The 26,241-nt window shown below is 39.8% G+C and overlaps 2 protein-coding genes across 2 annotated transcripts in view; one reads left to right on the forward strand and one right to left on the reverse strand.

Annotated features, from left to right (window-relative positions):
• The window catches only part of SHOC1 (shortage in chiasmata 1), a gene marked incomplete at its 3' end in the record, with an annotated part of 43,374 nt that extends 29,535 nt beyond the window's left edge, over positions 1 to 13,839 (forward strand). The window contains exons 15-26 of the mRNA XM_080638325.1: positions 456 to 528; positions 1,961 to 2,030; positions 2,574 to 2,758; positions 3,270 to 3,375; positions 4,571 to 4,682; positions 5,656 to 5,777; positions 6,742 to 6,835; positions 7,856 to 7,987; positions 9,455 to 9,604; positions 10,034 to 10,184; positions 10,406 to 10,963; positions 13,739 to 13,839. Of these exons, the coding sequence (XP_080494451.1) occupies positions 456 to 528; positions 1,961 to 2,030; positions 2,574 to 2,758; positions 3,270 to 3,375; positions 4,571 to 4,682; positions 5,656 to 5,777; positions 6,742 to 6,835; positions 7,856 to 7,987; positions 9,455 to 9,604; positions 10,034 to 10,184; positions 10,406 to 10,963; positions 13,739 to 13,839 (1,854 nt within the window). The remainder of the gene's footprint in view (positions 1 to 455; positions 529 to 1,960; positions 2,031 to 2,573; positions 2,759 to 3,269; positions 3,376 to 4,570; positions 4,683 to 5,655; positions 5,778 to 6,741; positions 6,836 to 7,855; positions 7,988 to 9,454; positions 9,605 to 10,033; positions 10,185 to 10,405; positions 10,964 to 13,738) is intronic.
• A 4,659-nt stretch (positions 13,840 to 18,498) lies between these two features.
• GNG10 (G protein subunit gamma 10) lies at positions 18,499 to 23,616 on the reverse strand. The gene is made up of 3 exons (XM_080636950.1): positions 23,493 to 23,616; positions 20,290 to 20,421; positions 18,499 to 18,547 (listed from the first exon to the last, which is right to left on the reverse strand). Exons 1-2 carry the CDS (start codon positions 23,571 to 23,573, stop codon positions 20,296 to 20,298), a joined length of 207 nt encoding a protein of 68 aa, XP_080493076.1. The 5' UTR covers positions 23,574 to 23,616; the 3' UTR covers positions 18,499 to 18,547; positions 20,290 to 20,295.
• Positions 23,617 to 26,241: the final 2,625 nt, after the last annotated feature.

The raw sequence follows: 26,241 nt of genomic DNA on the forward strand, positions 1-26,241 counted from the left end.
GGAGGTGGAGGTGCTGATCTCCTCTCTCTGGTGACCAGCGATAGGACATGGGGAAATGGAATGACGCTGCATCAGAGGAAGTTCAGATGGGACATTAGGAAAAGGATCTTCACTGAGAGGATGGTCAGTCAGTGGAACAGACTGCCCAGAGAAGTGGTCACTGCATGAAGCTTGTCAGAGTTTGAGGAGAGTATCAGAACAATGCTTTCAGTCCTATGGTTTAATTTGAGGTAGTCCTATTAGGAGCAGGGAGTTGGACTCTAGGATCCTTATAGGTCCATTCCAACTTGAGCGATTCTATCATACTATGATTGTGATTCTGGAAAACTATTCCATTTTTGCCACCTGCTTAGTCAACCTGGTGTTTTCTGTGCAAAGGGGAAAGAAAGATGTATAGACTCTGAAAGAACAATTTTTTTACAGTACTAGAGTTTCTTTTACTTGTTTTCTTCCAGATACTTATCATAACAAGGATGGACTCTGAGAGAGAAAAAGATGCCCTCATTCATGCTTTATCTAAAATAGAAGGTAAATGGTAAATAATTATTTTTATGTGTATTTTTGAAAGGAAAAGTGGCTGTTATTGTGTGCTTTGCAGCATTCCTGTTTGTATGGTTTTTGCAGGTGTTTCTCCCTTTTCCTCTCATTAGGAACATTTCTATATACTTTGCTTTCTGTTTTCTGTTTCCTAATTCTTCCATCAGCTTTTTTTCTTTCTTATAATTCTATTTTCACCTGAGTAAGAGTTCTGGTATGATCTTTCCTGTTGCAAGAGAGTGATAGTTCATCTCTCAAGTCAAAGATATATTTAACAGAACACAAAAGGAGATGTGGGTAGCCCATTGCCTAATTATAATTGCATCTGATACCTTGGTCATATTGTCTCACTGTTTGTAGCTGATGGGTGGTCACAACTTTCCTTCCTTGCAATCTTGTTGAGAGCAATTGGAATTTAGAAGCCTTAACTGAGCTCCCTAGCATAAAACTGTAAATGAGTAGCTTGGTACAGATCGTGATTTCCCTTAGCCTCTGTTGCTGACCTTGTTGGAGAATTTGCTAAATATGTAAGCATAGCTGTAGCAATCTGTTAAACTCAAGGGGAAGAAAATACGGTTTCCAGTGTCTCTCACTGAGGGATTATCACAGTCCCTCCCTGATACAAGCAACACTTTCATCAATTCATCATTTTACCAGTGATTAACTTTCTACAAGCTTGTTCAACGTCACAGGTTGAAACAAACATGTTTTAGGCAGATTGTTATTTGAGTCTCTACTTACGTTTAGAACTAGGAGCTGATTCCTTTCATATTGCTGTTTTAAATCCATTTTTTTAACTGCTTCTTGCCTCTTATCAACAGTATCATGTATTACATTGTTCTTTTGACTTTAAAAATAAGGTGAAATTTCCTTTGCTTTTAAAAGAAGAAACCCTGTCTTCTAGAATGTTTTGAAAAGGAGGAGGCATGTTCACAATGCTTTTACTAATAATATTTAATGAAAAGTGTTTTATTTGCTTTATGACCTTAAGACTTGGTTACAAACACAGTTTAACCCAACTAACTAAAGAAATGTATTTGTGTTATACAGATATCCCTTTCTGGCTACATCTTCCCGTCAAACTTAAAGTGTACATAAAGTATAAAGAAATATAAAGAGGCAAAGATGCTTCCTTTTGCTCTAGCATTCAATTTTTCGTTTAAGGTAATGAGGTAATTGGTTGTGAATTTGTGAGAAATGAAACTTATTTACATTACTTTTTCCTTGGGTTCAAAACCGGAAAATTCTAAATCGTTACACCAACCAATGCAATACAACTGAAATTGTGTAGGACTTCATCAAGACAGAAAATGTAGTACATAGAATTTTAATATCCTGTGTTGTCCCACATTTGCTGCTGTGCATTGATTTGTACCTGCAGAGGCTTATTTGTTTGATTAAGGCTTTAGTTCTCTTTATGCAGGTTTAAAAGCTACAGATATGAATTCTGAGAGAAAAGGAACCTTTTTAAGTTGCAAAGATATCATCAGCAAGTAAGTTAAATTCTTGATTTGGGGGAACAAAGTCAGGATTAACATCACTGAAACTTTAGTTACTTTTGTTCATTTCCATGGGACTTCCCAGTCTGGAGTAACAATTTCAGAGTAGAGATCTACAGCTTTATTCTGGGAGGTAAGAACTTAAGCAGCACTCTAGTAAAATGGTTAGTTGTGAGGCTCAGAGGAACTTCAATAAAACATGCAATTGCATGGGTTTAACTTTTTATTTTGTTTTTCATGTTTTAGAAAAACTTGTTTAAGAAAATGTGTAGGAAAGGTGGGGAAGGGAGCAAGAGAAATAATAACAGATTATGACATTGCAAGAAAATATGAATATTTAAGGTAGATTATTGGAGGGAGGGCAATTACAGCTTTTAATTTTTAAACTAATTTTTAAAGAAATTACAGGTTTTAATTCAGGAAGGGTAAATGTACTTTCATCAGTGATATTTATTAAAAGTAAAAATGTGTTTATTTTGTTCTGAGGGTAATTCTACCTGAACTTAATTTTATTAATATTTTGATTATTTTTTCAAGCTTTTGTAGATATTCCTGTATTATTGTACATAATCAGCAAATTGGAGCTGACTTTCCTTGGACACACTTCTCATTAGTAGTGGAATATGATTATTCTGAAAACTCTTGCTGGAAAAATCTGTGCAAAAATCTGAATGTTACTTACATGACTTTTAAAACCACCCTCCCTGAAGCAATATGGATGGGTAAGCGCTTTGCAGAATTGTAATAAAACAACTGGGCTGGCATATTAAAGGAAAGCATTTTCTGTTCCCTAAAATGCTACAACCATGTGCTTGTGGAATAGAACGAGTAATGTGAAGGCTAAAGCTGAGTAAACAGAGTTGTTTTATCGATAAACCAGCAAGACACAAAGGTGTTTTTCTTAGGATGTGAGCTTTGATCAGGATGTAGTAGTAAATGTTGGTTGCTAGAAGATTTATGCCAAGTTTGCAGGTTGTTTACAGTTATTGCAAACTGTATCCACCCTTCGTCATCCTAAGGGGATGTTGCTGTTGGTGTAAATGAATATAAATTAAAGCTTAACTTCAGAGCAATTCAGAAGTTTCATTTGGGGATGGGGGGAGCATATAGAGGAAACATTTTAATGGATATGAATAAAAGCTACATTTTTTAAATATATAGCTACTGAAATACCTAAATATGTTTTTTGCTGTTGTTATGAAACTATTATCTTACATATAGAAAATGTTTCAGGGAATCGCTGTAGTTCCTTTCTTCTGGAGGTGCAGATTCCATATGTATTTATGACAACTGAAGGTCTTCTTAATATGCCAGATATTCTTCAGCTTTTGGAATCCAAGTGCGTAAAAATAACCTATTTAATCTTACTGACTGTATGTTTTCAGTTTTCCAGGACATGTATCTTGTCCTATTATATTATGTAGTAGCGAGCTGTCAGGTACATGGCTGCAATTACACTATTAGCATTTTAAGTTAAGAGACAAGAACGTATCTTTTCCGCTGCAGCACCTCTTAAACATAGTGTCAGAGATACAGATGGTAGATTTCTCCATGCTGCTGAAGACACATGCCAGTTTTGATCCTGCCTGTATCCTTGAGTCAGCTGTGAAGCCATTTTTTAGCTGTGTCTAATTACAGCTCAGTAGGGGGAAAAAAAATACATGTCTGACATTTAAAATTACAATATTTAATATGAATCTGACCTGTTCAAATTCTCTGTTCGGCCTGGCCATGAGCTAAATGTGTCAGGAATGCTTTTTGCTACTTTCTCACTAGCTCCTTTTAGCACTGATGAAGAAATTAAACGTGAGCAAAGAACTATATGGCTTCAGAAAAGCTTATAGTTCACTTTTTTTGTTAATGTTGAATGCACTGCCCACACAAGTTTCTAGAGGACTTCTGGCAGATTTATGTTTAGGTCTCTTGTGCTTCCTAGCGATGAGGCCAATTAGTGTGACAACTGTCTCTTGTCATCTTACCCCCTTAGTCAGCCAAGACTCCCTGAAGGCCCTAAGCATGTGATACTCATTAAGTGAGTCTGCTAACACAGCTGGTTACAGGAGGCTGTGTTGCTGGCAGTTCTCATTCACTCAGAAAAATTTAGGATCATACCAACGGCAGTCAGGGAGTTTTCACACAGTTTGCTTGCACTGTGCTGTACAATCATGAAAGGAAGAAAAGAAATGCATATACATTTAATTATTCTAAAGGAGTATCTAAGTATATTTTGTTCATTTATCTGACTTAGTTTCTATATTACATCTGGTTTTTTGTAAACTTAAAGGCTATATATTACAGTCCTATTCTGTGTGGTTAACAACATAATTTAATTAATCCGGTAATATTTCATTAAGTCACTGCTACACTGATACCTATCCTTCAGATGTGTCTTGAAGTGAGCTTGAGCATTTGAACAAGACCATGGTATGAAATAACTGTGTAAATTGTATGGAGATGTGTATTATTCATTTCCTTTAAACAAATCTTTTTATTTTACTTAGATGAGATCTAATAAAATAATTTTACTTCTTTAGGTACAGCATTACCTTTGTTGAAAGAAGCAGTAGTTACTCCTTAAGGCTCTGTGGAAGTACAGATCAATATGTTGTGTTGACAATAGATGAATGTACTGCTATCTATTTGCAGGTAAAAAAATTAAACTAGTATGTCCAATTTCTGTTATGCATTGGGTCACTTCTGCAACCTTCTAATCTATTTTTCCTCATAATTCTATTGAATTCATGCATTGTTTCACATTATGATTTATTTCAAAATTCATTAACTCCAAAATTCTGTCTGTGCCAATTTGACAAATTTAAAATGTTCTCATATCTGTAACCATATTTCTTCACAGATGTGTAACATTTGACCTGAGATTCGATTGTAGTAAATATAGTTAAAGGATGCATACTTGAAAATAGCGTTATATAAAGGAATGTTCTAATAACAAATTAAATGTATCTGTGACTGCATTTTCTTACCAGTATGCATGTTAATTCCTCCCATTTCATATAATTATCTGAATTAGTCTAGAGAATAGTTTGTCCTACTTTTAATAAAAAGTAATAGTCTAGACAATAGCATAATACTTAAATTCTGGTATGCAGCAAGACAAATGCCTTTACAATTAGAAGAACTGCTGCTGAAAGATAGATAAAGAGTAAAATAATCAATTAATATTGCATGCACACCACATTCCTACATTGCACTGCAAATGCTACTGCAGTTAGTGATGTTGTACTTTATATATTCCATGTAAATATAGTATGATTTGTATAGGCTAAGTAAGTATTTCAGAGGTTTGAACAGTATTTTGCATTATTAAAGTTCTCAAAAATCTTAAAAACATCCTAAAAAGTTAGTAACAGTGTTTCCTAATTACAGGAGGGATAAAGAGGCATGAAGCAGTAAATGAGCTTTTTAAAGGTGAAACAAAATAAAAGCTGGGAATACAACCTAGCTTTCCTCACTCCCAGATGTGTCTTTAATACCTGTGTTATCTAGCTATATCTATGTTTGATCTAACTTCTGCATAATACAGAGGTGCACATTAAAAGCTTGTGACAGCCATGGTAATATATTTATTTAGTTTTTAATTAATTAATTAATTTTGTGGTAGACTATGGAAGAACTAAATTATGAGAAATCCTGTGAAAATGTAATATTGAAGCTGATGGTACTATCACTCCAATATACATGCTGTTGGATTGTTTTCTATTCCAGAGAAAGACCGAGTTCAGAGTAAGTAATTAAATTCTTGCGTTGTCTTGGTATTTTTAAAATGAACTTATCACTAAAGGAAGGTGCTTATTAGAACAAACTAACACTTTTTGTTCTTTTAATTTCTCTGTAGGACCATGTTTCTCTTAGAACAACACAAATATTGTAAGCTCATACTTCTAGTGTGCTTTGGGCTTTTTATTTAGTTATAGTGTTCTCATGTGCCTGCAGAAAAACTTAGTGGAATGGTAGAAGTAACAGTGATCACTGGAGATGCAAAAAAGAGTTAGCAAAGATGGCTTTTATGTGTTAGGATTGGTTTAGGCTTACACAAGAGATAAAGAAATGGTTATTACAAAATAACAGGATTTGAGGCAGGTAATGCTGATGTGAGGTGTATTTAAAATCAGCGCATCCAGAAATTTCACAAGGCTAAGAATATTAACTACTGGAATTATTCTTTCTAACTTTTTGAAGTAAATTAACCCCTACAAATACATGGTTATGAATTACTGTGTTATCATCACTGTATATAATTTTCAACAGGGAGACATTCCTCAAGTGTTCTTCCATCAGTAATTCTGCTTTTACTGTGGAAGCACAGTTTTTTTATTTGTAGTTCATAAGCATAAGGTCCTTTACTATCTACTGTGAGATTTTTTCTGTGAGCAAGTGGTAAATTTTCCATGTATCACCTTTCCTCTCTGTGATTTTTCTCCAGCGACCAACCCTGATCCCATCCTTTTGCTCCAAGCCGGACTTGCTTTGCTGCAGGCTGACCCCATTTTGTTCCTCACAGTGCATCTTTCAGCACTCAGTCACTCAATGTGCCTTAGTTCTCCTTTCATAGATACTAGTGCTCAGACTGCACTAGCATTCTCGCTTCCGGAAATGAAACAGACATTTATTAACACATGGAACAAACATTTTTGTATTATTACATATGCCTATTGAATATTAACAATCCACTTAAACTGTTTCATAGGTACAGTCTCAGGGGAGATACTGTGCTTAACCTTGTCTTAATTTATGCCGCTGTAATTGAACTTACACAAAAATCAGAAGACTTTGAAGTAAAGGTAATTTTTTTGGTAACAACCTTTCTGTTTTAATCTTCACTGTATGATATTGCGAAAGTTCCTTAATCGAGTATATATTCTACATCAAAACCATAAAATAACTCAAAATTACTAAAATAAGTGAGAGGACATTAATTCAGTGCTTCTGAAGTCAGTGACAAGACTGTGTTGCCTCCAGTACAAGTTGTATCAGATTCAAATAGCAGCTGAAGTGGTTTTATGACTAAGAGCCAACAAATGAGATTGTACCTTTAGTTTTATAAATTATTAGAACTTGTATTAATCTTACTTATGTCTTAATTTGAAGTTTCAGATTAATATTCTGTTACTAATGTAGTAGAAGAAAATAAAGTGTGATTTTCTCTACTGTCAGCTAGTTTGCTATTTTTTCAACGTGGCAAAATAAATTAACTTTTTCATTATAAAGAAGAAAATACAGTATCTAGAATAATCAACATTAAAAAATGGGACAAAAGTTTCATTTGGTTTACCAAGTTGATGACTGTAATGTATTTCTTTTGCATGAGGCAAACATATTTTTAGGCATTTTTTACTTATTTGCGTATTAAAATTTGTTTCAAATTTATCTGGTTAAATGAAGGTTAAAGACAAGACAAAGCTTTTTTCATGCTATGTACTCAGCAGTGTAGTTCGTCTGGATATTACTTACACCTTCAAGTGTCATGTCTTCTTAAACTATATTAGGCATGTCAGAATTACCTCTTCTATGAGACACTCATGTTATATTCATAAACTTGATTACATATAAAAGACCTATAGGATAAAGTACTTTCACCTACATAGGATTTGTGTAAATATGGAGTGTAATTTGCAGCCAGGCTAGTAGTCAGAGGTTGGAGTTCCTCTATGTGATAAGCAGGGATCAGGTTTAATTACTCCACATTACCAGCTGTTGCATTTAGGGTCGCCTTTCAGCTTTCACATTTAATTTAGCAGATTAAGACGTTCCTTAGTATAAGGTTTTTCTGACCAAAAATATTATGTATGAATTACTTTTAGGTGGTTCTTATGCCAGGGATTGAAGAGACAGCACTGGTAATTCGTCAGATTGCTGACAACATTTTGATAGCATCCAATACAAGTCCTCATGAGTGGTTGGACAAATCCTGGCTTTCTGTCTTGCCATCTGAGGTTTGTCTATCTTTCCACTGAATCACAATATTTTCTTCCTGTTTCTGACTTAGAAATTTCTAGGCTTTTTTGTTGTTGTTGTTGTTCTCTTAAAATATATTATTGAAATAAGTATTATTATTATTATTATATACAGAAACAAATATTTTATATGTATCTTTGTACATACATATATAGGGCTGGAGCACCTCTCCTATGAAGACAGGCTGAGAGAGTTGGGCTTTTTCAGCCTGGAGAAGAGAAGGCTCCAGGAAGACCTTAGAGCAGCTTCCAGGACCTTAAGGGGGCTACAGGAAAGCTGAAGAGGGACTTTTCATAAGGGCCTGTAGGGATAGGACAAGGAGTTTAAACTGGAAGAGGGGAGATTGAGATTAGACATTAGGAAGAAATTCTTCCTTGTAAGGGTGATGAGACACTGGCGCCAGTTGCCCAGAGAAGCTGTGGCTGCTACACCCCTGGCAGTGTTCAAGGCCAGGTTGAATGGGGCTTTGAGCAACCTGGTCTAGTGGAAGGGTCACTTGCCTTCCACTAGAATAGTGAATAGTGCTGCTAACAGACTTGCTTTAATACAAGGTAGCAGAAATGTCCTTAACTGCTCATGCAGTAGCTGACATTTGGTATTTACAATAAAATCTTGAACAGGTCCATTAGTCACAGTTAAATATATGACTTTATCTTGTATATTGAAGCTTTCAAGTTCATCTTACAGATTCATTCATTTTATGTGGAAGCTTTGAATTCGTGTAAAGCAAGATCCTTTTTGGCATTTGCACAATTGAGAAGCATTTTAAAGCAGGTATTGACATGGCCTTTAAAGTGTGCAATATTGGATTATAGGTTTTTCAATTTAGAGATAAAGGTTACCAGTAAAAATGTGAGAGGAGTCACTGTATATTGTCTCTGTTAAAGGTATTAGGTCCTGGCACCTGCTGAGTTCAGAGTTTCATGAAAGTCAGGAACCAGAAACTGTGATTCCTAAAATGCTACAGTTCTGAACTTTCTACCCTCTGTGTGACACTCAGCCTTCCCCTAGCAACTCCGGCTTTAGGCACATGTCTCATTGCTGTTTACAAACACTGTGCAAAACAAAATCAGCATTGTCAGCTTATTTTGACTTAGGGAATCCTCTTCAATGTGGAGAATAAACAGTAAATGTGATACTGTGTTTTCAAATCAAGTTTACATCGTTTGCTAGTTTCACCATTTGGAATAGAAACAAGCATCTTTAGACTACGTGCTTTTTATCAAACTTTTATGCAGAACTTTTGTTGCAAAAATAATACAGCTATATCTGTCGTAAAAAAAGTTTTTATCATGCTGTAGAAGTACACTATTTGAAAGCTGTATTTCTGTGATCCACCGTATGATCTATTCATAGGGATACCATTCTGCAAAAAAAGAAAAAAGGAAAAAAGAAAAAAGGAAGTTTGTCAGATATCAATCTAACTAAATAATTTCCATTTCCAGACAGAGAAATGCCTGCTTACTTTTCCATGTGTCAACCCTCTGGTTGCTCAGCTTATGTTAAAGAAGGGATCTTCACTGAATAAGTTGTTTCTTGCAAGCTTTGATCAACTTCAGGAACTTCTGCCAGAGGTTCCAAAAAAAGTTTTAAAGGTTGGCCAAAATTAATTTATGTATTAGATCAATCTTTTCGCACTGTTGCAATACAGTTGGGGTTTTTTATTCCGACGCTACATGCACATTTGCTGGTATCTTTTAAAAATATCTAAAGTGTTCAGCCTGCTAATTCTCAGCAGATTTTGTGAGGTCAGTTCTGGACTAATGAAAGAGAATAACGTATATTAAGGTATTGATTTTCATGTGTTTCAAGAGACAAGTTATTACTTACTCTCGTTATAACTTTAAGACAGGTGGAACATTGTCTACGGTACATGCCTCTCCTTCTGTATTGATCTCTTTTTTTCTTCCCAGTAAACAAAATATTATACATCTTAGAATCCTAAGAACTGGTTTAACTTTTCATATTTGTCAGTGTAGACATGTACTGCAAACACTCCTCAAGAATCTTTTTCTCTGTTTCAGCATTTTAGTGACATGACGTCTTCGTACAGCCAAAAGGCTGTTGCTCCACTAGAAATACCAGTGAAAGGTGCACCACCCCCAGAAATGCAGAGTAACTTCAACACATTCTATCCAGATTATAAACAAAACCATCAGTCTTTAGGACTGCTTGGTAAGACACAAAACACCACAGGTAATATCTTCAGTTACTGCGAAAACGTAACTAAATGAAAATCTGAGTGTATTAGAATCTGTATCTTCTAATAATGGAAAGGTCTGAGGAAACAGACTGCAATCAAAATGCTCAATGGCATCTTGGTTTTCTGTAAATTGTAGAGAAATAAGCTATCTTTTCATTCTCCAAACAGAGTGATTCAAATTTTTCTCTATCAGGAGCATCTCATACGAGTTCTGGAGCCTTAATTTCTCCACTGAATCCTCATCGGGGGTTTTTTTACTGTGATGCTACAAGCTATTTGCAAAAGAAATCATGTTCCTCGGAAGTAGTTACGGGAAGGAAGCAGAATTTCTTTGCTGTGCCAAAGGACTGTGAAGATTTTGCTCATCTAGATGTTACTAATTCTCTTCATGTTCAGAGACAGCCTCTGAGGATGCATTGTAGCTCTGATGATTCTTCCAAAAACTCTGAAAAAGAGAATTTCTTTGCAACTTTCAGTGACTGTGAACCTCAGGAGAGCTCGCAGAGTTTTATAAAGGAATTCAGAGACACAACATTTAAGAGCCCAGAAATTCTGATCGACCAGACCCCATGGAATGACTCTTCATCCACAGGCCCATGTGATTCATTTGTACCTGATGGGTTCCTCTCTGATTTCTTTGCTGACCCAGATGAGCTTCAAAGTCTGAGTTTTCACCAAATAGGTAGAGAAACTAAACAAAAGAGAAAACAAAGTCCGCCATTCTTATGGACAAAAGAAAAAAATAGAACAGGTATGTCCAAAGCATATGTTTGCTGAAATTCTGTTCATAAATCAACTGAAACAGAAGTATCTGTATGACTAGATTTTGTATGTTCCTCAGCTAGTTGTTAAAACAAATGCAATCCAACTGTTGCATATTTCCTTTACTAAAAAACTTACTTGCATATACTTGTCTTCTGTGTTAAAAGATTCCTGAACATTTGTTTTCTGGTTTGAGCATAAAGAATATTAAAAACAAACAAACAAACACACAAAACCAAACTAAAACCACAATTGTGTTACTGCCATTATTTTTCCATGGTAAAATATTGGAAACTGTAGTTTTCCAATATTGTAAGATTCATCTTCCTCTTTCTTTGACAGTGCCTGAAATGTGCATAATTATCATGCCTGAATTTATTTAAAATTATGAGAAAGATAGCTTTGTAAACATAGGTTTGGACAAAAGGGCTTTTTTCTCTAAAGGACAAAAAGTAGATACAGTAGATTCTGAGAGTGAGATATAGATACTTCTAATGGCTGTGTTTTGCTATTGGTGTAAATGGACTAAGAATTTCACCCTGACAACTTTAAAGTTTTATTCATACAGTTCTCTTATTCTTGGATTATGTTTTTTTAACTAATGTCTCCAGGGCTAAACTTACTTGAGATCACTCCAAAGCATATTTCTTCAAATAGATGGTATAGTGTGCACTTCAAAACTTTGTTTACCCTGAAGGTGTATACAGACCTTACATAAAATCTTCTGGATTCTATTTTTCTTTTCTTTTTAGGTTGTTTTTTTTTTTAGTTTTTTTGTCTCTTGTCTTCATTCTTGAATATAGTTAGCTTGAGGCCTTTTTTGATAAGCCATAATATGTATCCATGGAATCCTAAAAGTAAGAAAGCATCAGTAGTTCCTGTTAGACAACGTATTGCTGTATCATACATCATAGGGTGTTTTTTTTTTAATTCTGCTGCTTCCTCATAGGTAAAGTGCCACATTCTTTAAAGATCCAGGGTTAAGCTTCTTAAATAAAGTGCCTAACTCCTAGTACAGATGATTTAATTTATGTTTTCTTGTTGCTACCTGTTGTTAAACCTGTTCCTAGTATAGCAAGGTCAGCATAGCATTAAAATGCTTTCACTAAATAGATCAGACTTATTCCTGAAAACACAAGTAGCTAAGTGATACCATTATGTTTCTTGGGCTGCTTAAGGTGATTATGCAAGTAAAGAGAGGAAAATTTAATTGGATATGGTGAACTGCTTTTGAGTTTCAGCCTCTGTAAATTAAAATGTTTATACAGAAACTCTGAACAGACCTGTTGCCTCTCCATTGTGATTAAATTTGAGACCTGGGGTATTATGGGTAGGTAACAGTATTTCAGTTGCCTAAAACTGGCACTGGTAGTATAAAATTCTAAATACTGTAGTTTCAGTAGAGATCAGGGCAGATTCTTCTAGAACCAGTTTTGCACTATTCTGTAAACACTATGATCATAGAATCATAGAATGATAGGATGGTTTGGGTTGAAAGGGACCTTAAAGATCACTCAGTTCCAACTACCCTGCCATGGACAGGGACGTCTTTCACTAGACCAGGTTGCTCAAAGCTCTGTCCAACCTGGCCTTGAACACTGCCAGGGATGGGGCAGCCACAGCTTCTCAGGGCAACCTGTGCCAGTCTCTCACCACCCTCACAGTGAAGAATTTCTTCTTAATGTCTAATCTAAATCTGTCCTCTTTCAATTTAGACTGATCATCTTTGTGGCCTCCTCTGGACTTGCTCCAACAGGTCCATGTCCTTCTGTTGGGGATCCCAGAGCTGAATGCAGTGATCTCCAAGTAAAAAGCTTTCTGTAATACTCTTCCCAGTAGGGCAGAATTATACTTAAATATGAATCGAATTAAAAAAACAAAAAGTGATTTGAGGTTTAGATTTGGGAAGGATAGGCTCATTTTACTTCATTATTCAATAGCCAGGGGAAAAGTAAGTATACTAAATAGAAGTACATGCTAATGCAAAACAAACAAACCTCCACAAGACACAAAACCAAACCCCACCTCAATACTGTTAAAGCATTCTGAAGCCCCAGATTTAAGAAATGTGAAACGCCAAGTTTAAGAAATTTGCATAGAGTCAAGTTAAAAAGACACATTGGGAACCCCCGGGGATTTCTTCAAGCTTCAGATCAAATTTTTATTAAGCCACAAACAATGCCAATATCCCAAGCCAGTATTTCCACTGGAATAGATGAAATCCTTAGATCAGTGTTAAAGATTTCTGACAATACTTTTTGTAAAGACTGAACAGGATTTTCTTACAGTAACTTATTTTGAATAAGCAACTACTCAAATATTTTACTGTAAAAATAACCTTAAGAATGTAAGTAGCTTTTTTTGAACAATTTAGAAACATGAACATGGCTCTGGTTAAAAAAGAAACAACTTTCACAATTATTAAATAGTACTGAGTGTCATATTAATGAAATAGAAATAAGCATTCATTTTTTTGTTGAAATACTGTGAAATATTGTTGTTAAGCATAACACGGGTTGATGTATTTATATTGCATAATGTCCTGTATTATTACTACAGGATGATGTGCATAAAAACGATCAGCAGTAGTAAGAAGGAGTTAATCTGTACACATTTGCTTTTATGGCAGTTGACACTTTTCCTACAGAGCATACTGGTTAGAGCTGAAGTCTATTACTGTTTCTGAGAAACACATAGTTAAGTCTGCATACATGTTGTATTTGTAGTTTATCATGCATAAAATTTCCTTCCACTTCTTTTCCAGATTCAGGATTTGCAGAAGTACCAGAGTTCAAAAAACGAAGACTCACGTATGAAAGAGTCCCTGGAAGAAGTGATGGACAAACACGACTTAAATTCTTTTGAATGGGATGGAATGGGGATTTGTGTACTACACACACTTTTTAAAGTTCTTAGTCTTTGAAGGGAAATAGATTAAATTGAATTTTTTTGTTCATTTTTAGAGAGAAATTAGGGTTTGTGAATCCTTACTAATTCAGAATTCTTTTGTATGTTTTAAAAATTTTCCTAAAGAAACTGGTTCCTTGAACTTGGAGAATTACTGTTTCTCTGTCCTCATAGGTGATATAAAGTTACTTTATCACTCTTTATGCAAAAAATAAAATATGGATGAAAAAAAACCCAGACACTGAAGCTAATGGAATTTTCAAGGCACCTATGTTTGTTCCCTGAGCATGCAGCTTTACAGGCTTAAAGACAGACCAGATATGCTGGACTCTCAAGGGTGCTCATAGAATTTTAGAGCTTTCTTGCAGTCACAGCTGTGACTCTCTGTATTTTCCCTTGGGCGCAGTTCCACTTCTTCACCTGTGCAGCTCCTTTAAATCTCATGTGATAAGTTCCTGAACTGCCTTTTATCATAATTAAGCTACAGAAACAACCTGTTTGTTTTTATGGACAGTTTTATTTGTTTTATGTAAGAGATACGCTGAAATTTACGACTCTGATAGTTTTAATTCAGAGAGCTTGGCTGTGACCCCAGCTCTCTCATAATCTGGTGGAGGCCATTTGTTAGCATCCACATTTTTCAGTCTGCTACTGTGCGTCGGCAAGCAGGGAGATAGGAGTCATCTGGGAGGCACTGACAGATTAATGAAGGCTACAGCTGGAAGAGGTAAGAGATTAGTGAGGGGGGTAAAAAAAGGCATCTCAATTGCAAGCTACAGAAGAGAGAGGGTAGAATAGTACTCGAACCTTCACTTCCCATCCGAAGTTTGGCAATGAAACAGGAAGTATGTGTGTGAGCAATGGTAGACAGTAATTCCGTTCTGCTGCAGGAATGCATGCACAGTTTGCACCCGCATGCCTGCCAGCTCCAGTGCCTGCTCAGCGGCCTGCAGCTGAGATGATTCAGTTTTAGAATTCACAAATCTTTCTGAGTTTGATGCAATAACAGAAAGAAAAACAAAACAAGTTTATGGTTTATGCTTTTAGTAAAATACTTTCCTGCCTTTTTGAGTCTTTATTAAGTGCATATTCACTTCTTGGATAAACAAAACCAGCATTTAGGGGAATAAGCTCTGGTCTCAGAGCAAATGGAGTGCTGATTTTTAGCTGAGAATTCCTGAAAGCTATCATGACAGCACTAATAGCAATTTTAGTTCACACTAAATATCCCCAGACTATTTGTATCCAAATTATTTGCAGCACTTTAGAAAACACTTTTCAAGTGTAACTTCAGAAGAAATCTAGCAGAATTGCGAACAGGGTTTCCCTATTTTGCCCATAATAAGAGAAAAAACTTAAATGGAAATTGCAGTTTGCTTACTATTTGTGGCCCTTTTTTGTGGTCACTTGACCTAACCATTTTCCTTCTCTTTGATTCATGGGTTTGGCTCTTGTTTATCAGAGCTGCATCCCAAACTGCCAGGCCCAGGAATCTGTTCTTTTAATAGTGCAGCTCAACAAAGTCTCAGTCACAGACAACCACAGTGCAGAAAATTATAGCTGCCCCTGCCAAACTATTTATTTATGTCCTACTTTCATGCAGGCAAAGGCTGACGCCAGAACTTTTACATGGGCAGTCTTGGAAGACTGGCTCAGATAATCTCTAGATCACTTCAAAAACAAGGGCATGTTGCCCGTGTTAAGTAAGGGGAGAAAATTTAAGTGCTGTCTGCGTTAAGTTTCCATTAGGTAGAAAAGATGTTAGTGTACAGTTAGTGACAGCGCAGTGGCAAATAAGGGCAAGGGCTTGCAACGGCCAGTCATTTTTACTTTATTTATGACTTTTGGTATCTCACAGATACGTACACACTAGCAAATTTATCATAGGTGCCATTCTCACCCCTTCTCCCATCTGTTTAATGTGGAGGGTTATTGCACTGTAAAAATGCACTTCTCTTCTCCCCCAGATCATCTATAACTAAAAATAATTAGGAAGCAACTAACTCCTAACCACCAGTCCTCCATCAGTGGGGAAGGACACTGAGTTCTTGGATCGAATTTGTGAACTGCTCAGTGATGAGGCAGGTGGCAGCTGTAGGTGGGAAAGAGCTGTACTGAGGGACTGTGAGAGGTGGTGGTGGCAAAGGGGGCCTTGTGTCTCATGTGAAGCACTTGGTACACAGTGTGCACTCACTTGATGTGCTTTGTTGTGGGGATCCTGTGCAACCTGCTGCCATGAAACCTGGTATGAAGGCCTCTGTGTGCTGTGTGGAGTGTTAAAACCTAAGCAGACAGCCTTGGATGGTCTTTGGGAAAGAAAGCCAAGACACTGTTACATGTCCAGAGCTGCCCATCCCACTGTAGGTGGCATCTATTAAAGCAGGGGGCAGCAAAATGCGATGCTTGTCCCTGTCCAAACCACCCCAGCTGTCAGTTTTACAAAGAAGAGTGCAAATGTAACTGTAGCTGAAGACAAGAAATTGTCCTGTTGGTGAGGCAGGTAAGAGAGACCCTGTTCTGCCTGCAGCAGCAGACAGCTGCCCAGACTTGTTTGTCAGGTTCCTGCAAGGGAAAAAAGGGACCTGCAAAAGCTGAGCTGATAAAACACAAGCTGCTTCATTCGGCCAACACAACATCACCAGCAGTGCCATGCTTTGTAAAACTGACTCCCAACAGGAACCCAAGGGCCTCAATGCCAACAACCCTGATGTGGAGCTCGGTCTGACACCTGACTTTTGTCATAGACCATGCCTTGGGAGGGTAGAGGTGGCATTGCTATCATCCCTCTCCCTGCTTGTACCCTGCAGCTCAAATTAAGCTGAGTAAAGGAGCACACTCCTCTGAAGAGACTGGAATGTGCCTTTCTCCTGAGACTGCAGAATAACCACCCCACTCGCTGGTACACCACAGTGGAGTGCTCCTAGTCCATCTCACAGCTGATGCATGGCGTTTCTACCCGTTGCTGGTGCAGGATGTGGATGCAATCAGGACCTGCAGAACACTCGCAGTGCTACTCCTCTAGCGCCTGTGGACCGTGGTGCTCCAACTGAAAGGTACCACAAGGGGCTGGGCAGGGCAACCGGGACACAGCAGTCATGTGGCTGGGTGGCAGCAGCTGCCTTCTTCTGCACACTGTAATCTGGCATGTGCCAGCTCAGCAGCCACTCCAGAGCCCAAACTTCAAGCGACGATGCTAAGCAGGGAAGCGTATGCTGCAAGGGAGCCTGGGCAGAGAAACAGATGTGGGGACAAGGGAGAAGGTTTCCTTGTGGGAGGTGAAAGAAATATGAAGGGCTTAGGTGGGAGGGAGCGGCCAGCAGCCAGCTGATGGCTGTTAGCAGGCATTTAATGCATATTCTCATCCTTCTACACCCTCCCCGACTTGAACATTTTGACCTCCATCTCAGCGTCTGACCAATTCTGTACAAGCAAGAACAAGCAGGCTTCCTGCAGGCTTCTGCAGTGAATGCATGTGTCAAGTACTAAAAGCAAACTTTCCCAATTCAAATAGCCTACAAAGAAAGGAAGCCAGAGTAAAGAAAAGCCCTTAAGGAAGGATGTTCTCCTCTGCATTTAGTGGCACAATACACACTGGCAGTTTAACAACCCACATTTCAGTGCCTTCCTGCAGGACAGCAAGCATGAAAACCGTTTGCCAATTAGCTTGAAGCCTCCCCTCCCGCTGCAGAATCAAAGTATCCTCTTCCTTACAATATCTTCTCTTTGTTACAATTAAACAATGAGTTCAAAGCCAGGGAAAGTAGGGAAAGGAATTTTATTTCCAAACTTCGAAAAGATTAATACAAACAATAGAAAGTAGACAACATTACAAACCTATTTAAAAAAGTTAGCTGTCCTTTTAAAAGTGCTCTATAAAAAAAATGAAGGCAAATGACCAAGCACATTTTAGTATTTTTGTGTTGTAAACCTTGACAATTACACGTGCAACTATCTTTGGGTGTTCACAGACTTTTAGTGTCTGTTTGGTCACAATTTATACATGTCAAGGATATTCCACCACAACAGTACCTTTACTAATACTAATTAGGAGAGTGTTACAGGTTAGAGGTCTTGTAAGAAAGAAGCCCTAGGAATCAAGCCTGTGCTACACACTGTGTCCAGCAGTTTCTAATATGCGTCATTTATGGACTTAGATGCACTTGAAAAAGAACTGTAGTTGGTTGCAGTTTACTAATAGAAGCAAAATTCCCCTGAGAACATTACTTCAGTACTAACAGGATTTAGTTTTATACTTTAAGAATTCACTTTTTGAATGTTTTATTTTGGAAAAAAAAAATAATAAAAAAAAGAAACAAATCCCAAATAGTTTCTATTCTCATTCCAGTGTAACAGTTTACCAAGATAGTAATTTAGTAAAAATGCAGGTCTTTTCTAAAATGTAAATTTCTCAAGTAGTATTTGTGTAGTTAGCACAGTGTAGCAACAATGGTGACAATTCTGAAAAGAGTAACAGATACATTGGAAAACTTTATGAATGTTAGCAAAAGACAGTGAAGTTCTGATACACAAGAAAACAAACAGATAAATGTTTCAGAAATTGGTTTAGCCACACAAGTTAGGACACAGACAGAGAGAGACTCTTCTTGTGAAAGAAAGGCAGTTGTTAATCATGTCATGCTTGAAGGCAACTCTCTGACGACCTTCCCTGTAAGAGGAAAAGTAAATCCATTAAAAATGCTGTTTTCCAAGCTGACATATTTCTCTTACAGATCATAGCACAAAAGCTCCTTTGCACTGAGAAAAACTGAATAACCCCTTTTCTTTGTTGGGTCTTGGCATCCTGAATACTTCTGAATTTTTTTAGTTGGGTTTTTGACTTTGGTTTCATTGTTTTTGATCCTACGGTAACTAAATAAAAAACTAGATAACTGATCTGTCAGCGAAAGGCTGCTAAATGACACCCTGGCCTGAGCTGTGCTTTTCTAAAAGTATCACAAATTTACCATCCAATTTGTTTGAGAAAGTATTTTGTATCCTGTCTGAATGATGCAATCAAACTTGAATCCTAGAAATACATCTATCCACACAGACAGACACATGAAATAAGAAGCAAAAGGCTGCTTTGATAGCACAGTAACACATGCAACAGTCACTGCCAATTTCATCTTATTTATAGGAACAATTAAGGGTAGCACCTAAGTTAAGAAAATCCTCTGCTGGTGCTTCACCCCCCACCCAAGTTTTTCCAGAAGACCATCTCATGCTCAGTTTTCTTCCCTTCCAGGGTCAGTCCTGTGTTGTCAAACCTACGTAGCAACAATCAAAGCACACTACTGATGAGGCACAAGCACAGCTGCAATCTCAGGAACCCTGGCAGCAGGAAGGGGAAGATTCTGTAAGTACTTCACATTCCAGTTTAAATTCTGCCCTTAAAAAAAAATCATTCATTTTCACTTCGATAGTGCTCTCAAAGAAAGAACAGAATTCAGTGGTTCTTCCTCTCCCTGTAGGTTTCTCAGCTCTCTATCAGGAACTATTTTATTTTTTCTTTTGGAGACTAACCCCCTCTGACTGTCCTACTTCCACCTTTGTTTGTCATGCACAAGAAATAAGTTTTTCCAACAAAAGTTTGGCGTCATCCTGCCTAAGACTACAAGCACACATCGCCTCCTTTCCTCCTGCTGCAATCACTGATACACATGGGAGACAACAGTGGGAATCACAGAACTGGATCCCAAAGAATTGCCAATTCTGGACAGTCACCCACCCAGCTGGCCAGTGTTCCACAGCTACAAGCAGTGCAAAGTGCTAAGGCAGGCAAAGTTTAGGGAGTATCTCATCCTTCAGACCTGTGCTGAAAAAGGTTATGAAGGGTGTGATTACAGATTGCTTCAGCTCCTCTCGGCTTCCACCACTTTTGGTGCTGTACCAATATACAGTTGTTCAGTAACAACAGAAAGAGCCCAAGGACACACACAGCCAAATGAACTGCAGTATGATGTTGAAGACAACATGTATTTTAACAAGGTTCTTGCTTAAGCTGCGAGTTAGTCATCAGAATACATGCATCTGCCACGACTTTGTCTTACTTCTTCAAGCTGAGTATGTGACTGGCTTGTATATCTGGCTGTGTCAGCGTGTCAGGGGCAGCTCTATTATTTTGGCTGCTGCTAATGACGCTAGAGCTGCTCAAGCACAAAAACAGATCAAACAAAAAAAACCCCAACTTATAAACTAAACACCTCTAGAAAGAGCTGTAGGAAAGAAACATGCTTCCATTGTCACACCTCATAGGAACAGAAAACAATTTGCAGAGTAGCAGTGAAGTGATGAACACTTTGCTACCAAGAACTTGACATTAGAACAACTTTCACCACATGCCCTTGTCCTTCCAAGGGCTTGGGTTTCAAATCCGAGTTGTTGTTGTGGTATCTGTGACTTTATTACCTGATTTCAGAGTAGAGTGCAGGATCGGGGTTCTCGAAAGGGATTGCTCCCTGCAGGAACCCCAACAAGCAAGGCATCTTTGCAGGCATTTTGCATACAGTACTGCTGGAGTTCTGCAGCTGCCTGAGAGACCTGGGTAAAGGGAAAAGAGAAACAAATCCAGAGAGGAAACTAATTCATTCACAAGCATCTATTAGGCATTTCCTCTTGAACAGCCATTATCAAACAGAGCTGGAGAGCAGCCAAGCCAGCTCTTGGATTCTAAACCAGCAAATACATCAGCACAGATGCACATTTACAAAGCTCCAAAGAAACACACATGAAATACTATGCCATTTGATGAGCCAGAGCAGTGTAGAGGACAGAGGTGCAAGTGCAATGCAATTTGTCCTCATTAAAATGCACAGGGCTGTGACCACAATGTTTTCTAATCTACTGTACTGTTTACAGGTTTATATTTGAACTCGTATGTCCTGAGTTAATTTATTAAAAGGGTTTCCATTCCCAAACTGTTACCAACACAGAGCATAACAAGGAATGAAAGTGAAAAGATAAGGATGAATAGTTTCTAAAATCCAAATTGCCACCTTCCCCTGGCAATGAAGTGAGAGTTTCAAATCCACACTCTGGCCCCAGAGAGCACAGTCCAGTGCTGTGGAACAAGCCCAGGAACCCAGATGGGATTTTGGTTCTTAAGAGTGTCTGGAAGCATGTGAGAAAATCTGTCTCAGCACATTTTTCATTTGCTGTTTTGCTGCTTTCCTGTTCACTGTGTCCCAAGTCTCCTCCAGGATATTCATCCTGGTAACTGCCTGTCAGCATTCCAGGGAGTTGTTAAGAGAAGCATTTTCCCACAGCCTCCCAAGTTCTTTTGTACTCTTGGAGCACAGGGAGAAGTACCCGCAGCAAGGATCCCTGCTAGTCAGTGGGCTTTGTCCCTCCTCTTTTCCCTGAGGAGAACCTCTTTCTGGAGGATGCAAAGGTCTCTGCTTTGCCCAGCCCCTTGGACCCATCCTTCCTTTGGCCACAGCACTGACCCCTTGCTGGTACCTGACTATGGACCACGTGGCTACCAGGCAGAGATGCTGCTTGCCTTATCAGGCCAAGGCTGCATGGGGCTTTTTCCTGGGAAGATGAGCAGTCATTCAGGGCACAGCTTGCCCTGTGAGCACAGCAGAGTTAGCAGTTCCTCACTGTGTTTCCTTGCACTTTGCTGCCCAACTCTGCAAGACACACTGAGCTATGTACATCCCGGTGCTCCTGCAAAGACACAAACCTGAGGTTTGGCATCCCTGTGAGGATTATCCATACAGCAGCAAACTGTTGTTCTAGGCCAGATCCGCCTACTCTTAGCCCTATCTATGCCCCTATAGCATTCTTACAGAAATGCATACACAGAAAGTATGAGGGTTTCTGACATATTTCATCATGGGTGAACACGCTCCCTGCGGCAGCCTCCAAGATGCGTGTGGGTACTTCTTTCCCACTTGGTTTCCTCTTTCTGAAAACGCTGTTCCTGTCTGGTCTTTTAGCTGGCAGTGTAAACAGAATCACCACTGCGACTCTGTGCTACGGAATGTATTTTCAAAACCCCTTTCATACCAAGCTTCCGTCTGAAAACACACTGGCTGTTCACAGGAGCCAAACAACATTTTCTCCTGTCTCAGCATCTGCTAAACCTGATCCAAGTGGCTCTTCACCAGCTGAATATATCCCCCGATGGCTTTACATAGTATGTCAAGAAACTGAGATGACACTTTGTATAAGACATAGTTTTAATTGTGCATCATTTCACTTGTGTAAAAGACATGAAGAGGATCCTGGAGCAGCAGACCTGGAAGGAGGCGGCTGTGCACATGGCTGTGTGGTCTCATCAAGGCCAAGGCTCCCCAGAACACAAGCAAACCCATAGAAAGTATGAGATTCATATTTGAGAAATCCAGCTCCAGAATATGTTACTGCCACAAAGTAACGCCAAATAAACTGCACACTATATTTTTTATATACCCTCCCTGCCCACAGAGAAAGCAGGGAGGGGGTATGTGCCTAAAAATGAGCAGGAGCAGAGATCCAGGTTACTGCTGGCAGCGTAAAGCAACAGCAATGTTTGGTCAATCACTCCTGTGTTAGACAATGTCCGTCTTGCCACAAGTCCCTACACATTTGCTCTGCATTGTGCTGTTCTCACAGATTTCCACAGGTCACAGGTCACTGCAGCGGTAAACTACGGTCACTTTTAGCCAATCAAACCACTGACGACTTAGTAGTTGTTCATAGAATTTAGCAACAATAATGAACTGACTGGGATGATGTCCAAAAGCCACAGTGGTTTCACCTTGCAATGGGAACTTCACGTTTTCAGCAGCCCAGGACAGGAACAGTGAGAAGGAGTGTTCCGAGTTATTTTTTAAATCAATTAACTAAGCTCCCTCAGGTCAACAGACTGCCACTGTCGTCAGACCGAGGAAGCTGATGTTTGTGACTGGCCAGCGGAAAATGGCGAGTGCATGGAGGTGATGAGGGAAGTGCAGGATACAAATTAGTTTGACCTTCAGTCCCTTCACAGCCTGGGTTGGATGTTGTGCCTGGCTGGAAAGAATCCTTTCTGCAAAGCGGTTGTGGACAACCCTCTCTCTCCCCCCCCCCAACCCCCTGAGAACGCAGAGCTGTCGTGGACATGGTGTGAATTTGCATGGGTGAATTTGGGCTGACGGGAAAAAAAAAAAAACAAAAAACAAAAAACAAAAAACAAACGAACAAAATAACCCCCAACCGAGTAACCAACCAACCAAAAACCCACAAGCAAAATAAACTGCAAAAATCCCCCGAACAAACCCCACGATGCCAAACCTTAGGAGGTGGTAGATGACGGGAGCGCCTTGCCAGTCTTTGTCTGGAAATCCTTAAGCAGGAGAAAGTCCATGCGTGCCTACGAACCCGCCTGCGCTCCCAGGCCTGTCGGCAGCACAGACCACACCGCCTCCCCAAGCACGACCCTCGGGCTGAGGAGTTGCTCCCACTAGCTTCTTGTGCGGAATTAACGCGGTACTGCCGCGTCTCTCCCCGCAGCAGCTTCCACCCGTACCCGCTACCCGGGCACACCCACCCCCCGGCCCCTTCCCCTCGACTCGCCCCCAGGGCGGCGGAGGAGGCAGATAGCGGCAGGAGCTGCTGGCCCCCGGGGGAGGCGCACCCCACCTCACCTTGATCCTCTCCACGGCTGCCTCCAGCTTCAGCTGCTCCACCAGCCGCTGCATGGTGCTCAGGCTGCCGCCCGACGACATGGCCGGACGGCGGGGGGATGCACGGATAGAGGCAGGCAGCGCGCCTCCGCTCGGCTCAGCTCGGCACGGCTCTGCACAGCTCGGATGGGCTCAGCTCGGCTCCCCCCGCCGCCGCCGAGCCGCTCCGGGGAGGGGCCGGGCCGGGCCGGGCCGGGCCCGCTCCGCTCCGCCCCGCCCTCAGCCCCCTCCGGATCGGCCCCGGCGGGCGAGTCCCGGCCCGACCGCCTGCGGCGCCTGGCGGCCGCCTCGACTAGGAGACCGTGTGCCCCGGGAGTAGGAAAGCGTGTTGGTTAAACAGGAGAGGACGGAGAAAATAAACCGGGGATGAAAAGGCGGAGGGGAAAAAATAGGGGGAAAGAGGGGAAAAGGGGAAGGAGGGGGGAAGGAAAAGGGGGGAAAAGGGGGTAAAGAAAGGAAAAAAGGGAAAAGGTGGGAGAGGAGAAAAAGGGGACGAGAGGGGAAGGCAGCAAAAAAAAAAGGGGGCAAAAAAGCGGGGGAAAGGGCAGAAAACAAATGGGGAAAAGCGAGAAAAAAAAGGGGAAGGGCAAAAAAGACAAAAAGACAAAAAAGTGGGGAAAAGAGGAAGGGAAGAAGAAAAAGGGGGGAAAAGGACGCAAAGATGAAAAAAGGGGGAAGGGGGAAGAAAAAAAGGGGAAAAGGAGGAGAAGGGGAAAATGCAAAAAGGGAAAAGGGAGAAAAAGCAAAAAGGGAGGAAGGGGGAAAAGGAAGAAAAAAAGCAAAAAGGGAGGAAAGGGGAAAAGGGACAAAAAAGAAAAAAAGGGAAGGAAGGTGCAAAAATAGAGGAAAAAAAAGGGGGAGAAAGGAAAAGGGAGGAGAGGAAAGAGAGAAAAAGGAGTTCTAAATATCCTTCAAAGATCTAACTCTGTAAAGAAAAGCCCACTTTGCACACAGGTAGCCAGTAGGCTCAAACTGCTGCCAGCGTAGCTGCATCCCCCATCTGCACCATTCATCACTATTTCACTTGTGGCCACCAATGAGTCCCTTCACTTTTTGAAGGGCATTTGCCACCCCTCAGAGCTTGCTGGCCTGTTAAAAAGTTGGTGGGATAAAGATCAAAGCCTCAAAAGATTGTTCTGAACATAGGGATGTCCAACCATGGACATGCTTGAGCCTCATGCAAAGCCTCAGTTTGAAAGGCCAATGGAATGCCTTTTGCATACCGAGTGAAATGTATGTTTCACCTTACATACACTATGAAAGTAAATACATGCTGCACAACAGACACAACTCTTTGAAAACAGTAGATTTTAGTAGATTTAGGAGGTAAGGTGGTTCTTCTCCAAGACTCTATTGCCTCGCCACACTGCTACCCAGCACCAGCAATACTTCCTCATTCAAAGACTTCTCCCTGAAGTCATCTCAATCTACACTGGCTTCACTAGGTATAGTAATCCTCAGCAGCCTCATTCCTGCTTTATTTGGATTTTTTCCATGTGCATGTAGTTGCTCTGTCAACTCTATTCCAGGGTAAAATAGGGCCTGAAAACTTATGCCTAGGAGACAGGCATCATTTAGAACTACAGTGAGGTGTTAGGCTAGAAATGATCAGTGACCTCAGCTAATTAGTGTCACTCAACACTGACAGCTTTGTAAAGACACCAGTTTTTCTCTATCATTCATCACAGAGATGTGTCTGCAGTGTCACTGCCTGCAAATTTTTGTTGTAACCCATGAATTTATGCCTGCATCTGGTTATTTTCAAAGGGCTATATATCAAGAAAAGAGGGAACCCCAAGCTGAGCCTGCAGGATGGTTCATTTCCAGTGGGCCATACACCCCCTCCAATGTACCCATTTCCCACTGTGGTGTCAGGTCAGGAAAACTATCTTGATTACAACTAATGTCAAGAAGAAGAGAAAACAGATCTCTGCTTTAACTGCTTATCTGCATAACCCAAACACTTGGCTTAGAAGGGAAGGAATGGCACAAAATGAGGCACAAAGGCAAGAGCAGCAGAGCCTGTGAAACTGTGGCCACAGGTTTAGATCCCCTTGCATGACTTGCCTGATTCTTTTCCAGATGTAACTGTCCTACCTAATAATCAACACCATTTTACTTGTGATTACCTTTATTCTCTTTGTTTCTATCACAGCAACTTCATCTTCCCCCTTCCACTCTTGCAGGAAGCCTATTCTGGTTTGGGGGATGAAGCTGTGAAGGTCTCTCACTCCAAGAACATCTTTGCAGTGTTCCCATGGTCACTTCATGAAAGCAAGCACAGCTTATTCTGGATATCTTTTTTAACAGGTACTTCAATTTTGGATTTAAATAGACAAATACAAAGTGAGTTATCATTTATAGCTACACTATGTGCAGCGAAGCTGAAGGACAAACCTATCAGTTCCTCTCCAATTTTACTAATGCACACACAAACTAGCCATTTAGCGTAATACTTCCAGCATGCTTTTGAAATTTTTACACAGAAAACTGATATGACATTCCAAGAACTAGTGAAAGCTCAACTAGCAAAAGAGGCATGGAAGACAGAAACTCTTCCTCAAAGAATGAGAGCAAATCATCTTTGCAGAACCAGAAACAACTTGCTTCAAGTATTAATCAATAACGATTTGAAAACTTTTAGCTATTGCAGGCTTTGGCAGGAATAGCAAGTTCAAGAGCTGCTCTCCCAGAAATGATCTCCACAGAA

Source organism: Psittacula echo, assembly GCF_963264785.1.
Source record: "Psittacula echo genome assembly, chromosome: Z".
In the NCBI taxonomy this organism is placed as follows: domain Eukaryota; kingdom Metazoa; phylum Chordata; class Aves; order Psittaciformes; family Psittacidae; genus Psittacula; species Psittacula echo.